The 18,029-nt window shown below is 39.8% G+C and overlaps 1 protein-coding gene across 1 annotated transcript in view; it reads right to left on the bottom strand.

The window, feature by feature from the left end:
* ctnnd2a (catenin (cadherin-associated protein), delta 2a) overlaps positions 1–18,029 on the bottom strand; it is a 252,245-nt gene that overhangs the window by 20,644 nt on the left and 213,572 nt on the right. The window contains exons 18-19 of the mRNA XM_073488891.1: positions 15,266–15,439; positions 11,928–12,078 (exon numbers count right to left, since the gene is read on the bottom strand). Of these exons, the coding sequence (XP_073344992.1) occupies positions 11,928–12,078; positions 15,266–15,439 (325 nt within the window). The remainder of the gene's footprint in view (positions 1–11,927; positions 12,079–15,265; positions 15,440–18,029) is intronic.

The raw sequence follows: 18,029 nt of genomic DNA, 5'->3' as shown, positions 1-18,029 counted from the left end.
GACTGAGAAGAGGGGCCAATAAAGGAGAGATCAGAGCAAATAGGTGATGAGTGGAGGAATGGAGGACAGGAGAGAAGCTGAAGAGATGAGAGGAAGGAGGAGATTGTGCTGACTGAGGTTGTGTGTGAAGATTCATCAAACATGAGCGGCAGTCGAGGGGTAAGAAATGACCTGACCATCATGAAAACTGTCAATTACACTTGAATCATCTTGAGCTCCTGGAACGAAACCCATAGGTCATGTTCCAGGTAAAGAATCAATTTGGATGCAAAGGTGATTGTTGGACAATGAACCATGGCTGAAATGTGATTCATTTTATCAAAATCCACTCGATAGAACACTAGGAGCCTTCTTATCCTCATGCATAATAAAAGGTAAACTTCAATCAACTGAGCATCTCGACAAGAATGTATTGCTCTTCCATTTAAACGTGTATGTGCATAATGCTTTGTGTGTGTGTACAACACTAAAGAGCTGCACAGTGTGAGTCACTGTCTCCTTCTAAATTTTACAAATGCAATTCTTCCCCAGAGTTAAAGTAGATAACAACAGAAAGTCCTGGTGTAAGTGTTACATCCACTGTCGAATCATCTTGAAGTGTACAATTACATCCTCTCTGGTAGCTGAGAAAACTGAGGCCGAAATACTCAGTGGGCAATAAACTCAAAATACTTTTGGATTTCCCTGACAGTCTTTTAAATAATATTTCTAAACAACTAATATTAAACACAACAGTACAAAACTTCCCCACGTCTTTATATACCTGAATGTTCTTCCCAGACCAATCCATCACTGTGATATCAAAGGAGCCCTTACAGGCTGGTGGTAAATCCCTCGCTCATATTACCTCTAATAAGTCTAAGTGATCTGGGAAGGGCCAAGAACTGCAGAGCAATATACAGGAAAATCAGATGACAGTACACACACACACCACACACGCACGGACGCATGCACGCACACGCACACGCACACACACTCACACACACACACACACACACACACACACACACACACACACACACACACACACACACACACACACAATGCATGATTATACATATGCCCTATGAATTCAGGCACCTTCATGAAGACACACATGAAGGCTTCAACACATGTTTGTACGCATGTATGCACGTACAGACGTGCACGATCACCCATCAAGACACACATGCGCACATACTCACACATGTGCACTCTATCTGTATGGCTGGAGTTGTGAGTTAATTGGCCAAGTGTTATCTCAGCCTGGCAGGCTGAACAGAGGTTAAGCGGTCATTGTCTTTTGGCTGTGAGGACAAAGTTAAGCTGCATCCAAGAGGAAGACTCATTATCTGACTGACTTGAATCAGACGGACTAATTTCCCAGAAATTTACCGGCTGGTGACTGACTGATTAATTTACTTTCTTTCTTGATTTAATGATGTGACGTATTTGTGAGTGAGTGAGTGAATTATTTACTGACTGACTACATGACTAATTTACAGACTGGCTAATTTACTGACTGACTGCCAGATAATTTACTGCGTCAATGACTGACAATTTATTGATTGACTGACTGACTAATTTATCAACTGGCTGTGGAGAATCCAGTAATAACAAAAGGAGGATAAGGAGTGAGCACAAAGACGTGAACGCTATTAGAAGCATTTCTGTCTCCTTGTTTGTCTTAGTATTTTTTGCTTACAGACAGAAGCTCAGCATGTCAGCATATCTCGAAAATATGCTTCTATGTATGTGTGTACACAGGTGTTTGTATGCATATTCCTATCAGTCTCTGCAACGTCATCACATTCATCCCACAGGGGGTAAGTGTGGAGCAGAGAAGATGATATGAAAGGAGAGATAGGAAGAGGAGTTGAAACAGGCAGGGGGGCAGCATAGTAGTCAACCATGTTTATGAGAGCAGAAAGAAGAGGAACAGGAAGAATGACTGAAGGACAGACAAACTATGGAAAGAGAGAGAAAGTTTGGCCTACATACACACCAGCGTATGCTGACATGAATGCAATATGAAATGTCTTGATAGTTGAAGAATCAGACATTGAGGCCCTCATTATTTGCAATTCTTTTAATAACACACCTTGTTAGAGGAAGAAGCTTCCTCCTGATAATCACTAGGTGCTAAGAAACATGACTGGAAGCCGCACACAAACACACCTCACAGTCACAACACACACGGCAGTTAACTCTCACCTGAACATACACATTGCTCATTATCTGGCTGTCTGTTTGTTTGCTTCAGTTTTGGGTTTGTTTGTTTTGTTTCGGGATATTTTTTCCAAGTTGTTTGTTTTGATGTAAGATGTTTTTGCCTCAACTGATGTCATTTTATCGTCTCTTGGGGGTTTTATTGTACAACCCTGATTCCAAAAAAGTGGGAAGGTAAATAAAAACCATAAGCAATGATTTGTAAATCCTTTTTGATGTATTCAATAAACATAGTACAAAGACAATATATTTAATTTTCAAACTGACAAGCAATTTTTTTTTTGTAAATATGCGCTCATTCTAAATTTGATGCCTGCAACACATTCCAAAAAAGTTGGGACAGGGGCATGTTTACCACAACACTCGATAATTATCCGGGAACTGAGGACAGTAATAATTGTCATTCTGGCTTGATATACAACTTCAGTTGCTCAACGGTTCAAGGTCTCCATTGTATACGCATGTGTTGTTCTAAAACCTGTATGTACCTTTCAGGATTTATAATCATTGGTTTGATTTGGTTTTATTTAGGTTTTACACATTGTCCAAACTTTACTGGAATCGGGGTTGTATTTTATATCAGCTCACAGAGTTTTATCATAAAACTAATATTAATGCTTTATACAGACACAAATAGCAAAGGCTAAGCTAAACTAAAGCAAAGATGTGCTCAGAGACCACTTGAGTCAAATAAAATCCGGCCCCCTTCCTACACACACACACACACACACACACACACACACACACACACACACACACTATGATACCCCAAGCCTGCAAGAAGCATATTGATGAATTATAGATTAATATAAATGAGAGGGAGTCGCTGCACTTTCCGAATGTCAATGCAAAATTCAACACATTTTAAAAGCTAAATCTTTTGATGTGCTCATTGCCCTGATGAAGACATTTTTTTTGTTAAAATACTGGGTTTTAATTTCTACTAAATATACAATTTATCTCTGGAGGCCAAGTTGAAGGTATTAAGTTGACAAATGGCAAATCTGATGAGTACAGCTGTATAAAAAGCGTGTTGTAGTTCATACAAACAGAAGCCTTGCTACATGTCAAAGCCAGGAACTTCATGTATTTCTGTAACCTCACAGTGGTCAAAGGTTGTCATACAGGAAGAAGAGAGCTGAAAGAGCTGAGGGGAACATTAAGATAGATTTTTTTATGAGTGGGTGGCGACTCTTTCTACTTTGAAGTTCTACTGTGACACTGACAGCACCTCTACATGCCAGAGTACAACCTCCCCTCTCCTTTTTTCTCTGTCTATGAAATGTGAGCTACACCTGGAACATGTCCTCAAGGACAGAAACAAGCCCAGTGCTGATCACTGCACAGTCTAATAAACCTGTATTACACAACTCCTCCAATATAGCCATCTTCACCTGCGAGGCAGAGCTGGTAATATATTCCTGGGCTGCATTCCCTCATGTGTCGCTAACTCCCACTGAGCAGGGCGTGCTTCATCAGGGCCATAATGGCTGATTTGATTTAAAGAGATCCAATTACCCTCAACAATGGAGTGATTTGATTGTTTACTGGCGGAGAAGGGAGAGTGTTATTGAAGTAAAATTGGAGGTAATTGTCTCAGGGAGATGTGGGGAAAGATGATATCGCTTGATTGGTTGTGGCGTCCGACTGTCTGAGAATAAAGGATGGTTAATACACAGTTATCAGTGACTGGGTCGGGGTCCCTCAGGTAGGCTGCTGTACACTTACTTGTATCAAAAGCTCCTACTGATGTTGCTAAAGCCTTTCTGGGTTCTATGAATATGTTCTAGGCTGAATAAAAGCCACTGTTACAATGGGAGTTGTGAGATGATTGTGATAACTGCTTTCCTACAGGACAGATATGGATACTTTAGGCTCAAACTGCAGTTAAATCTACAGTATGTGTATGATTGAATCATTTCTATACTATCTCTTAACAGGTTAACCATTCATCTTTAATTGTTGTCAACCCAGTGTGCTCAATTTGAAATGTGGTATGATTATGGGGTGCTGCAGCTGCAATTAAATATTCAGTGACAAAAGTAGTGTTTCAGTGTCTTTGTCTGATTTGAGTTTCCCAGAGGTGATTGAATCAGTACATGACATCATCGACAGGGGGCGCCAGATTCAAAGCAACAAGGTATTGGTTTTCTATTTTGTGGGAATATTCCTTTATTGAGAACAAGAAAGTGAGTTTTAGTCTTTAGATGTTTTCCTCGCCGAGCTCAAACTTCATTTGAGAGTATACACCAGAATTATATCAATGCACAAACCCTGGAGATACTCTGAAACATCAGTATTGTCATTCAGGGAGGAGTTAGTTTTTTTTTTTATTGAAATCAATTTAACTTAATCAAAATCATAAAACATTATAGCATTACAACGAGTTCTGGATCCTGGATACACACAAACACACCCTGCACTCACCAAATATCAACATCCTTGCATCCTCATCAAACCAAAATAGATATGACTGCTCTCCAAGGACGGTCTGATTCCGCACTGCAATGTGAGGTGCATTCCTTTAAACTTGTGAAAAAAATAAATATATCGATGAATAAATAAAATGAAGATGGAGAGGAGAGTGCAAACAGATGAAACACAGCAAGTTTAAACAGGTCAGAAATGGAGGTAAATTGGAAAGCGGCATGCTGCCGCTTCCGTCGTTGTAAAATATTCTGCCTTTCTGTGTTTGGTGCTTTTCACACCAGTTATTTCTCGCCCTCTGTGTCTCTCTCTTTGATGTCTGTGGGTGACAGGTTTACAGCATCAACCGCAGAGGAGGGAGGGAGAGACCGAGAGAGAGAGGGTGGAAAGGCAGAGGATATTTTTTCCCCCTGCAAGGAACCTGTGGCTTCATTAAAGACATTCCACTGACATGAAGAAGATGAAGGCTCAGAAGATGTATAGATGCATAAACATACTGTATTTATGCACACACTCACAGTGACAGAGAATAGAAAATTCTCATTGTATCACAATGAGAATTTAAAGTTACAGTGTGCAGCTTCTCAGCGATCATCAGCCAAGTTATTACAAGTGGAGACATTTTCTTGAATAAAATTATGCTTTGAATATGTCACTTCTCACCTTTAAGAGGCAAAAACACAAGCAAAATTAAATATGCGCACCACCCAAGATGACCTGAACATGAGTCAGACCCTGGAGGGACAGCTGTAAGACAGAAATCTCATCATCGCATGACAGCCCTTTCTTTCCCCTCCCTTGATATCTCTTTATTGTTCTTTGTTTCTATTTCTCTGTCTGCTGTGATCCCAGTGTGGTACAGAGGAGTAGAGGACGGAAAATGCCAGAGAGAACAAAGTGCGCTGATAAAGGACATGCCAGACCCTCACACACAAGAGATTCATCCCGAAGGCGACACTGATATTTCATCAAGTACAGCTGCAACAGGGATGGTGAAATGTGTGTCGATTTAGTTTCAGTCAGTGGGCATGGTTACTCCGTGATTTGGCCCGCTAGCTTTCTAAAGTATCTTATGTTTATGTTCACAACAGGGATAGCAAAATATATGTAAAGGTTGGCACAGGTGGAGAAAACACAATGGACTTCCTCTAGTGATCTAAAATAATTTGGTGCAGCCAGGAATCCAAAAAGTAGGATAAGCATGTCAAGTAAATGTTTGCCCCCTGCTTAGTGCAGTCTTTCACTGTAATACAATGTGTGTGTGTGTGTGTGTGTGTGTGTCTGTGTGTGTGTGTGTGTGTGAATAAAATGTTTAGATCAAAGGAAAAACTGGTGATTTTTCTACCCCTTATTTGCATCTGCGTTAACTGTAACAGTGCTTGACCTCTAACTCGCACACACTCTTCTGCAGACACACACATTTTCAATCATGCAATTAGTGACATCCCTGCGGCGCAGTAATGTGGTTTCCACAGTAACACTCCCCAGCACTGATGTCATCAATGCGAGACACAAAGAGCGAGAGACTGTGAGAGAGAGGAGGTGAGGCGTTATGAGCTCATGTCTGAAACGGGAGGAAAGGAGACGGAGAGGAGGCGCGTGTGTGGGATAAACAGTTGGAAGGAGGAGAAGGAGAGAAGAGAAAGAAAGAAGCAGAATGAGGTGGAGCAAAAGGGGTATACTATTCATGTTGTGGTTTAATATGGTAAAGTGGAAATGAGGGGTGGAGAGTAGGAGGGGTGGGTTAAGCCCATAAGAGGTGTGGTGAGACAAGAGAAGAAGACAAAGAAACAGGAGAAGAAGATGTGAAAGAGGGTGAAAGAAGAGAGAAAGGCTCATTTTCTCTTACTACATTTAATCATTGTTACATATTTTATGCACTGATACAGTGTTGCCTTTGCTGATATGGTTCACTGAGATTTTAACATTTTGAATTTCTTAAAAGTCATTACTATTTCAGAAAGTGATTGCAAATTGATTTTATTACTACTTAAAAAAAGAGTTAAGTATGGGGTGTCTTCTGTAACCAGTAAGCAATCAGTATGTTATCAGTATTTCAAAGGTATTTTCATTTGATGTGTTTCAAACAGAACTGAGGATTCCTGCACCGATTACACACAAGAACATCGTGATCAAACCTGGATGTTGCACCAAAACAGGCGCCCCATGGTTCACATGAAAGAGGTGGTCTTGCGCCACTTTCAAGTAAACCATGAAGAGCTTTGTTTGATGTTGTAGGTCAATTACTGTGGTCTAAATGCAGGAAGCAAGCCAGCAAATCTAGTATTTAGAAGCTGACCGGTCAGAACTAAAATATTTTCTTTGATTCTTCTTGAATGTAAGTGCACATCATAAATACAACTATTAAATAATGCTTAAAAGTGTCAATGCTTTGTATAAACAAATGCAATATAGGATTAAGCCTCTGTGCCATTTCAACAACTTGAATCAAATCATGAATTAAATTAAAAACTTTCTGCAGATTCCAGAAACACAATTAGATTTAGCTGTCAGAGCCAGTCACTTTATACAAAATAAATGTTTAATTAATTCACGATGTTTAAATTAAGACAGTTTTTGCATTAATAACATTTCAGTTAACACCAACTTTGCTTAGATTTACACAGCATATGTTTATGGGAACCTTCAGTAAATGGCTGCTGTATTTGAAAAAAAAATTAAATACTGCGTCTTTTTGGCATTCCAGGGCTGTTCCCAATTCATGTGTGTCAAATTACCATCTGTAAGTAAATGGGAAAGAATTGCGCTGACAGACGGCATAGCAGTGAATGGGACTCATTTATTGCTACACAGGCGTATAGTGCATTATGCAAATCAAAAACTATGAAGGAGGTGAAATCAGGAGAGAGACAAAAACATTGACAGATGAGAAGAATGATTCTCAGCGACATCAATATGCCACTAAATCACATTACAGAGGGATTGGAATATAAGCATACATATGTGGTTAGCTCTTTAGCTGCCACTGCTCTCTCTACTTCTCTTTCTACACTGTTTTATCTTCCAACCCTATTCAGCCTTCCTATAGCCTGACTTGGCCCGTCTCTGCTCTTTTCCTCTATCCTCAGCCTTGTACCTCTCTTGCTTGTCTCGCCGCCATTCAATCACACAGTGCTTTCCAGCGGATTTGACACTCTGAGGTTATTGTGTGCGAAAGATGATTCTCATCTCCGCTCACTCTGCTGAGCGCTCATGCAAACTACCATTCCCCCACGGTGATGCTGCCAAACTTACCGGCACTAACAGCTTATGACACACTATCGCATGAGTTGTAAGAGATGAAGGTTTGTTTTTTTTGCTTTTCAGAAAGACTCGACTTACTCTAGATTAGATGTGCAAAATTATGTTCTAATCAGGTGGAGCTTTGATCTGACAAAGACCCACAAACTACTCTTTGAAATCGCTTTGTCGCTTCGGGTTAACCTGTTGTTTTGCAGATGTGCATGGTGTAAAGGAAATGGTGTTTGACTCAGAGGTTAGAGCCACTGTGGTGAATAAAGCTTGTGAACATGGGCCAAATGGAGCTTGTCTCTTAGGACTGCCTGGCCTCTACCTCTTTTCTGTCGACACGCATCAACTCACACCTTGCCAAAAGCAAAGATTCAACTCTGAGTGATCCCTCTCACTTTTCTCCTCCTCTCTCTATTTTCTCTCTGCATCTCTGAGACTCTCTGTCTTTCTGTGTCACTGTGTGTCATTAACGCTGACTGTCCCTTTCTGTCTCATTTGCCATTTGGCAGGCTCAACAGTTTGGAACAGAAGTTGATTTGTGAGCTGATTTGGAACTGATCATTTATTCCACTGATACTAATGAATTTTATGTGACTATTTGAATAACGCCTGTTAGCTAGCTAAACAGATCTGGCCAACCATCATTGTCTTATCAGGTGTAATAAGCAATTTTCATATTGAGCAAATGAATTCCTGAAAGGGCTTCTTGTAAAGACAATCCCAATAAGAATCAACAGCCTGCTCTGTAGCTTGGGCAGTTTCCAACTGTTTTTAGCTCATTATTTTTGTTTACCAGGCAGTAAAACAGCAATGTCAGTTCAAATAAAACCTTGAAAAGGTTGTAGATAAAAATAAACAGTAATAGTAAACATTTAGCAAGTTTTATGCAGATCTATTTTTCATTAGTTGGAAGACGAAACCAGGACCAAAATTCCATTATACATTTCCGTTCTTAATCAAGCAATGGAATAGGATGCCCATGCTGGGTCATGCTGTTCATATCAACATAATAGAGGACTGGCCAGTGCAACGTATGGCCACCTGTTGAGGGTACCTCTGAAATTGAAGTGGCACTGCCACAGCAGCGTATCAACGTAGTCAACATTAACTCACAACAGGTGGGGACTAAATTAAGGATTCATTTCAACTGAAATTAATAGTTGTAAGGGAAATAGGTGTAAGAAAATTTCCTTTTCGACATTTGTGAGTTTATTTAGTTTATGTATTGGACTTAATACACTAAGAGATTTAGGGAAATGGAGCAAACTGCCATACATCTGCCAGCTGCAGCTGGTGCATCGCCTCTTGAGGTACAAAGTGGTATTATGAGATAGGATGGGCCGCTGTTAGCTGTCAGTTAATTATATGAATGTTTTGAACCCAAATTCTGGCCATAGCTTACACTTTGCACCTTTAAATCATTTTCAATAACTCTGGTTAGGGAGGAATGAACCAAAGTTAACCAAGAACTCTCTGTGTCACAATAAGTTTATAGTTACAGCAGATTATTTAATTTTAGTAATAATGTTAGCTTACATGACTATTAATGCCACAGCCATCTATGATCTCTGTCTTCTATCTATCTATTTTTAGGCCAGTCTGCTGACATGCCCCTGATGGTGTTAGTCACTATTCTGACAGGAGAGTGATGATCTGTGACGCCCCTGATTTTCTCTCTTTCTATTACATATCTTAATTTGCCTCCATGGCCCTGTCTCTGTCTTATTGTCTGTCTCTTAAATCTCAGAAATAACACTTGGAGAGCTAATAACATGCAGGACTTAAACCATGTTACCAGGCTACTAAATAAGTCAAGCGTACATTCAAATGAAAATGCCAAACAAATTTGAATTGATTTTCTCTGTGAATTTACAAGCAATTACATTTTTTAATCAGCCTGTGTGTTTTGACTTTCTCGCTCTCTCAAATTCATTACAGTGTCTACCTCTCTTTACACTTGTCTCCTTTTTATTTTTTTCTGCTTCGGAAGCTAATGGTTATAAAAGGCCGAAAGTAAAAAATGACCAATTACCTCTAATATTTGAATCAATTAGAGAACAGTTGAATGATTTCCAGAGCAAAACATACAGTTCTCATTGTTAAAGGTCAAATGGAGAAAATTATCAAGTTGTGCTAGTGTGTGGACTGCTTTTCACTTTAATTTTATTCAAATGAAAAAAAAAAAAATTTCCGATGTAAGAGCAAATGGCTCAGACAGACTTAATTGTGACCTTGGAATATTACAATATTTAATCAAATTATCATAATATTCTAAAATTCAAGGGAAACAGTTAATAAAGTAAGCAGTAAGAATTCTGTTTGAGTTGATATGGATAAAGTGCATTTAATTGATTTCTACTTCCATATCTCTTTATCTAATATCTTTGCATGTTATATGTTGTCATAGCGTAGATTTGGAGGGCAACCCCTTCTATACTTAGTTGGACATTTTTCTGAAGGGTAGAGTTTAGACCCACATTTTTAAGGTGACAAAACGTAAATCTACTTTACCAAAGACACAAATCCTCACAAGCGCAATAATGTTGATGTGTTATACTGTATGAGGGTTTTGCCATTCTTACAATAACTGTCTAGTATTGCTGTTATTATCACACAACTGAAAGTGGACAGCCGTTAAAAGATGAAAAGGGATGCCATGCAATGGTCCCTGTCAATCTTTGAAGGGATAAAACATAAATAAATGTACCTGTATGAATTTCTACAACACCTAAGTTTATTGTTAGTACATCAGGTGCGCTAAAGAATCAAAACAAACATAAACAGATGATATTTAAATCAGAATAATAAGCGTCTTTGTGCAAAGGCCTAAATTATGCTGTAATCTGCTCCGTGCATCAGCCAGATCATCGCAGGATAGGCGTGATGAGCTTTGCCGGCGGCACTCCTGGTCACTCTTAAGACGCTCCAGCAAAAACCCAGAGAGGCTGCAGAAGCCCGCGGGTAGCAGGGTTGCTATAGAAACCACTGAGCCCACCAGGAAGCCAAGATAATCAGAGATACCAGAGACGGTGAGGAGTGATGTCACACGCGCAAATACTGTACACACATAGATATACAGTACAGTTATATCCGTGCAGGCGTGGTGTGTGTTTAATGCAAAGAGGACACATCTCACACACACAACATGAAAGTGTCTTAATGTGTCAGGTTAACTAGTGATCCCGAGTCTCTGGATGTGGTTAGCCTGAGTGAGGCTCACTCATTAGCACAGTGTGCTGTTCAAAGCCCAATGCAAGCCTTTGATTAGATCATCTCTTCTGCTGCAGTATTTCTCTCCCACTCTCCTTCTTTCTGCAGCCTTTCTCTTTTAAATACACATTAATTTCCAGTTTATTCCCTTTACTCACCCATGCACTGTCTTTCCTCATTAGCCTAATTTTCTCACAACACACATTGGCCTTTGTTAATTTAATTATATGTAAAATTACTTTACACAACACTTAAAATAGAAAAAGAAAACTAAATTGCAATAGTCTCCACAATAACACAGTGTATTTATGTATGGCAGCTGTACAGCACTACAATTAAATTATATATAATTAGATCACGTGAATTCCAGCTCATGATATACACTTGTAATCACTAATTAACGGTCTCAATCAATGACATAACTTAATGGTTCAAAAGGTAATTTAATACTTAAAGGCAAACTTGACAACAGGCAGACAGTGTCACTTAGTTCTAATTGGTGCAACAGGCTACAGGCGTTTTACCCATACCCTGTTACATCACTTTAACATAACCTCTTGACTTGCTCTAAATGAGAACAACGTGATGGGAACAGACCACAGTAGAAAGGCTACGAGAGAATGCAATTAGAGATGAGAATGGGCTTCAGGTAGCTCTTCACAAACAAACAACAGAGACTCCAACTGAGCATAACAGCACAGGTGTTCAAATTCATGTGACTTGATAGAGATTAAAAACGCCAGCGAACCTTGCAGTGATTTCGTCAAGCAGGTGGGGAGAGGTTTCACCACCTAATATCACCTCTTGGAGAAGTTTTTATCAGCACTCACCGATGAGTTCCTTATTCCTGATGTCCAAGGCCATATTTCTGAGAGCGGTGGCCACGGCACAAACCACCTTGTCATTGTCTATCCTCAGTAGCTCCACCAGGATGGGAAGGCCTTTCTCTTTACGCACAGCAGCCCGGATGTACACCGACCACTGACAGGGAGAAAGCAAGGAGAAGACTGTTACACAGTGAAAACTGGCCACTGTAATTTAATGCAAGCAAACAAAAATTTTGTGCATTAAAATCCAAATAACAAACAATATGGTGCATTTGTGGTGGCAATGTTCTTTAAAACAGGAAGATTGTAGAAGTTTTGAGAATACATATATATATATGTAATATATTTAGAATTTTTAAAACTTATTTTTAACTCTTCTCAGTATTGTTCAGTCTGAATGACTGTAATAAATCTACTTCTTGAATTAATTAACAAGGATGCAAAGTGTCCACTGAGACTTTTGCAAACAAAAGACAAAAATACCAGAACTATTCTTCTTACTTGCTTGCAACACTATTTTTTTTTTGGTTCACCTCACACTGTGGACAAACCTGCGCACCGTGAGATGGGTTGTTTATATTCCATGCATTTTTATTCTTCCACTGCCTTCTTGTCACTATACTGACTATTTTCTTCCTTTCTTTATTAAACCAGAGACGGACTGTAAATAAAGTGGTTGCGGTATGTAAAAAAAGGGGACAGACGAAGCACAATGGATGAGGTTGAGTGTGAGATGTTATATTCAGGGGCAATATGAGAGCAGCTGAGACATAACACTGACTCACAAGTGATATACTGTAAGAGGGAGAATTATATGAACCATAGAGAAGAGTTCTGAGCTTGGAGACCACTCTATCCTCCCTCAATAACTATCAAGGTATGCTTAAATGGACCACTCGACCCTTAACGGCTCAAGTGGTGCCGCCTTGTGTGTCAACTGAAGAAGACTGGGGCTGTGTTAAACAGCACCCAGGAATAGATATCAGCAAGTGAAGTGTAAAGCTAGAAGTTTAAATGTACCTTTCTGGGGTATGCTAATGTTAAAATGCAGTATTGTTTGTTTTCAAGACCAAAATGGACAAACTTTGGTTCGTCATTTTAGGAATTAATTCACCCTTAGAGGGAAATGATCGTATGTCTTATCCAAGAGCTCAGCTGAGTGTAGACTGTGCCAGCACTACGCCAACACAGCTCCTTTGGAAACTGTCAGCAGCACTATTCTCAAAGTCAGGAGAGGGATCTTGCTTAGAGGAGACACAACAAAGCATACACACAGACACAGACACAGACACACACACAGATGCACACACGTAGTAAGGATCCAAAATAGAAAATGCGATTTCATGAAGCCCACCTGCCCCCCATCATTTCCTCCTCCTACCTTGTCTTTCTATAGCCTCCTCTTCCATTTTCCACTTTCTGTGTTTCCATGTCTCTGTCTATTCCACTACCAATGGAAATACTCACAGAACCAAAATCAGACACACACACCTCCCACACACATTTACAGGACCACAGAGACATCCCTCTCATCCACACTGTCTGCCATCCCTCCTGAGCTCAAATTTTTACATACATTCAAAGCAATGTATGCTTTTGATATTTTTGGACCACATAGACATTTCTATCAACATTCCCAGATTACAACCAACAACATCCAGTGCAGATTTATGATTTTAAGGTCATTCCAAGGTTAGGCCCACACGTTTTGTGCCTTTTAGCCTTATATGCAGCTCCATCAAGGCTAACGCTGCCCTCACTAACACTCTCCAATATGACTGCATGACTCATACATTATTACCATCTAGCTGCTTCCATCAGTCAGCTGCCATTGAACCCTGGGTATACTCCCTGGTGGGTTTGAGCTTGGGGCCTTTACATTATTACAGTTATTGTGTTCCTACTAAACAATATTATTTACTGTAGAACACATACAATCCTTGTCAAATGGAGTGCTCAAAATATTTCAGAGTCAGCAGAATGGTGTAGCAACAAATAGAAAATTATTACAACTGATTGTCTCTTTCAGCTGTTTATTTTCCATACTATGAACCAAATCAGTCTGCGAATTTTAATAAAGACAGAAGTGAACGTTACCCAGATGATCAGGGTTAAAACACAAACCTAACCTCTTCTTGCATCCTTGCTGATGTTAACCACTTGGTGACATTTTAATAGGCATTTGCCTGCCATGAAAATACATGTATTACTCTGCAAGGTTATCCTGAAAAATGAACCTTCCTCAATCTCTAATAATCACTACCAAATTATTTAAAACTCTAAACTAAAACTCAACCACATGTATAACCTCATCATCGGTGCTGTCCCAGACAGTCATGGTCCATACTGAGCATGGACATACCACAAGCACTAGTGTGCCCTCTTGCAAGGTGCCAAGAGTAAATAGTGTGGCTTGAAGTGCCTTCTTACAGGGACTGAACTGTGGAACAATCTTCTACTTACCATCAAGCTATCAGAATCCAGAGGAGTTTTCAGAGGTCAGGTAATGTAATGATTGTGACTAATAAGGGAATACGAGGACAGGCATTGGGAATTTTATCTTAAGGTGGTTTTGGATCTTTATTGTTCCTTTTAGAGGAATCTATGAATGTGTTGTGTTATTGTCTGTCCTGTTGTTTGACATCAGGGACCATGTTGGAATCAAGTGTTATCACTTACACATGATATCCCTTGTATTCATTGTCTTCTATACCCCAAAACAAAATTAATCAATCGATCTATCTCATTTTCAATAAACAGAAGCAAAACGACCGTTTATTCTAGACTAATTCTATGGGTGGTCTACTAATGTTACTAAGGCAGAGGACTTGTCTAGTATTGCTTCATTTAACTGTCTGGGTGCAGAGCGTTTCTTGGCTACATGCTGTGACAGTTTCTAAAAAGAACTCAGTAGCCTACACACTATCACACATTTGCATAAACACATTTATGTACATGCACACACATAATCACAGTTGTTTGTCCTACTTACAATGTGAATACTGTGTCTCTGTATTTAGTGCACAGCTGAGTTAGGACAAGCTCACAATGAATCCCTTCCTTTTATAGTAATAGAGACTGAAATGTGTATAAACACACATTTACAGTTTTCAGTGTTTACCTCATGCTCTATTAAAACACAAGTACAACAACTGCAAGAGCAGCATGAGCTTCAATTCTACATCACCAGGATAACAGTAATTTACTGTACTCTGACTGAAAGTGGATTACACTATATTTACATGATTATGATCCTGGGCTCCTGCAACCACATTTTACATGTGACAAAAATGCTCAAGTGAAGAAATAAGATGGCAAAGAGTTTTAACTCTAACCGTTACCTTCCAGCTGCCTGCGGCCAGGTTCTGCAGAGCCCCGGCTGCTCCCTCCAGGGTGTCGGGATTGGAGCATTCAGACAGCAGGGTGAGGTAGGGCTTTACGATTGTGGGGTGCCACAGCATCTGAACCCCTTTAGGGGGCTCTGCCGTGTCTGGAAAGGGGCCCACGCCATCCCACTGTGAAAGAGGAGACAGTATGGGACACACTTGTTATGTTAACTGGTATTAATGAAACAATATTTGAGTAAACACACATTTCTTGGAGTTTGTTTAACACCAAACTGAGAGGCAGTGTTTTACTGGATTTTCTGGTTAAAAGGTCCTTGAGTAAACCTGCACATCACTGCAGCAAGGTGAAAAGTTAAACCACTGGAGGTTAGCTAAAACAAGATTTTCAGGGGGTGTTTATTTACATTTTTAAAGGAGATAACACTGTCAATTCACTTTTCCTACTGCTACCATTTTCTTTTAGGAATCGAACTGGTTTCACACCTGTAATATTCATGATATCTGTGGATAATCATAAACATAATAACAATAATTATATTGTATATTTTCATGTGCATATGTCAAGTCAAAATGACTGCATGCATATCTAAAAGCAAACTGCATCTTACCCCAGGACACCCTGACATATTAAAAAGTCAAAGACACACTGCGTAAATCGCTCCTTGTCAACCTGCTATGTCAGAGAGAATGGTGACGGAGGGGAGAGGTGGGAAAGGGGCAAAGATAAAGAGATAAGAGATGCGTTTGAAAAGAGAGACTATGAGAGAACGTTTCACTCCTACATTTGCTTTGATGAATGAACCTGAAGCTCTTTCCCATTTACCTCCACCCTCCTCATATCCTCTACACTGGAGTCCTTTGATTTTTTTTTTTAAATCTCTTTGTTGAGTGACATGCCCACACCTTTTTCACGTTGCCATGAACCTACTGCCATCTCACCTTCTTTTTTTCTATTTTCCCTCTCTTTTCTCTCCTGTTTGTTACTAATATACTGTCCCCCTTTCTCTCCTGTTGACTCTCTTCAACTCTCTCCTGATTTCTCTCTTGCTTTTTGTCTTGGTTGCCTCCCCCTCTCCCCACTTTCTCATTCTATTTCCATCCTTCTCTCTCCAGTTCTCAGTTTTTCCTCTCCCTATCGACCTTCTCGGTTTCGCTCAACTGCCTCCCCTCCTCCCCTTGTCTCAAGGTAAACTAGGCGAGTGTGCGTCTTGAAAGAGGTGCTGTGGAATCTGTGTGTATGTGCACATGTTTTAATCTATACATAGATCCTCTGATCATAAAATCAAAGGCTTCTTACATTTTGAACTGTGTAGAGCCACTACAACAAGAGGCATGAACTTTTCCACAGCAGAACTGTTATCGAGAGACACCCTACATACTAAATATCAATGTATAATGTTAATTTGTTTATCTTAAATTCTCTGACAATTAAGCAATCAAACATTTCCAAATGTTTTTGCTTCAGCATGAGAAACAGCTCCATATGCAGCCTTCAAAATATATTTTTCAAAAGGTTGATTCCATACTGTTTTTTTAACGATTATATCTACACACTAAACCTGCCATATTTACTGTAGCTTAACCTTTACACTGCCTGCTGTTGGGAAATTGATCAAATTGTTGTGTTGTTGTCGTTGTGTTTTGCAATGCCAGTGAAGTAAACAACACATTCACATTCAAGCTCTTACAGCTGGATACAAACGATGGTTATCTGATTATCAAGTGTGAACTATAGATGCTCTGCCATCTTTGCTGTTGGGTAACTATGTGAAATATTACAGATTTCAGCTTTAACAAACACTTGAAATATTATTTCATTGAAACTTCCATTGTGTTGTTTCCAAAATTGTACTGTTTGCTCCAAGAATTCGTACGAGACAGCAGAATCTTAATCTTAACTGAAGCAGAGATCCGTACAACATTCCTAAGAGCAAAAAAACCTGTGTGTGTGTCCATGAGGAGGGTTTAGGTCCAGTCCAGGCTCCTGTGCTGCTCCTTGGCATTGACTGTCTGACCCTCTAATAAATGATTAAGGAGACTACATTTCAGTCTAACTGCCTGTGTCTCTTTCTGCCTCCTGTCTAGTTTCTACAGAACATCATTTCCTCCCTGTCTTCCTCCCTCTGACCCAGTCTCTTGGCTCCTACCACTCTGTCAGTCTCTCTGTGCCTGTCTCCGTCTCAGTAACTACTGCCTCTCACTCTCATATTTGTGGCAAAGTGTATACCTCTGGTCTCCTTATACTTGGTAGTGTCTGCATCTAGCTCTGCCTGTCTTTTTTTCTACACCTTAATGTGTACCACATAAAAATTTAATGCAAACAGATGCATACACTAGAGTTCTGTGAAGTTCTTGTGAATCAGAGAGCATTGACTGTTTTGTTGTGTAAAGCTTTGGTTTTGGGTGGGAGGAAGGAATTCTCTCTTTCTTTCTTTTTTCTTAGGTGTTTGTGTGTTTAAATGTTCCATGTGTGTCCCATTGGGAAGAGTGAAAGACACAGTGTAGCCAATGTGTTGCATTAGCCTGGAGAGGAAATGGCCAATTAATGAATGGAATAAAACAGAAATAAAGCTCTTGGTCTCAGGGTTGGTTTGGGCCAATATCAGTGAAGTAGTGAAGTTGGGATGGGGCTGAGAGATGCAAGTATGGGTTGTGTTTGTGTGGTTTTTTTTGGCCCATGGAGAATTCTAACATTGATACTCAAAACCTAGTTTGAGCGCGCTGGAGGCTGGTCAGAGTCCACCTCTACCATAACTGC

Source organism: Pagrus major, chromosome 19, assembly GCF_040436345.1.
Source record: "Pagrus major chromosome 19, Pma_NU_1.0".
Lineage (NCBI taxonomy): Eukaryota > Metazoa > Chordata > Actinopteri > Spariformes > Sparidae > Pagrus > Pagrus major.
Note: the sequence above shows the minus strand (reverse complement) of the source record. Positions and strands in the feature narration are given on the sequence as shown.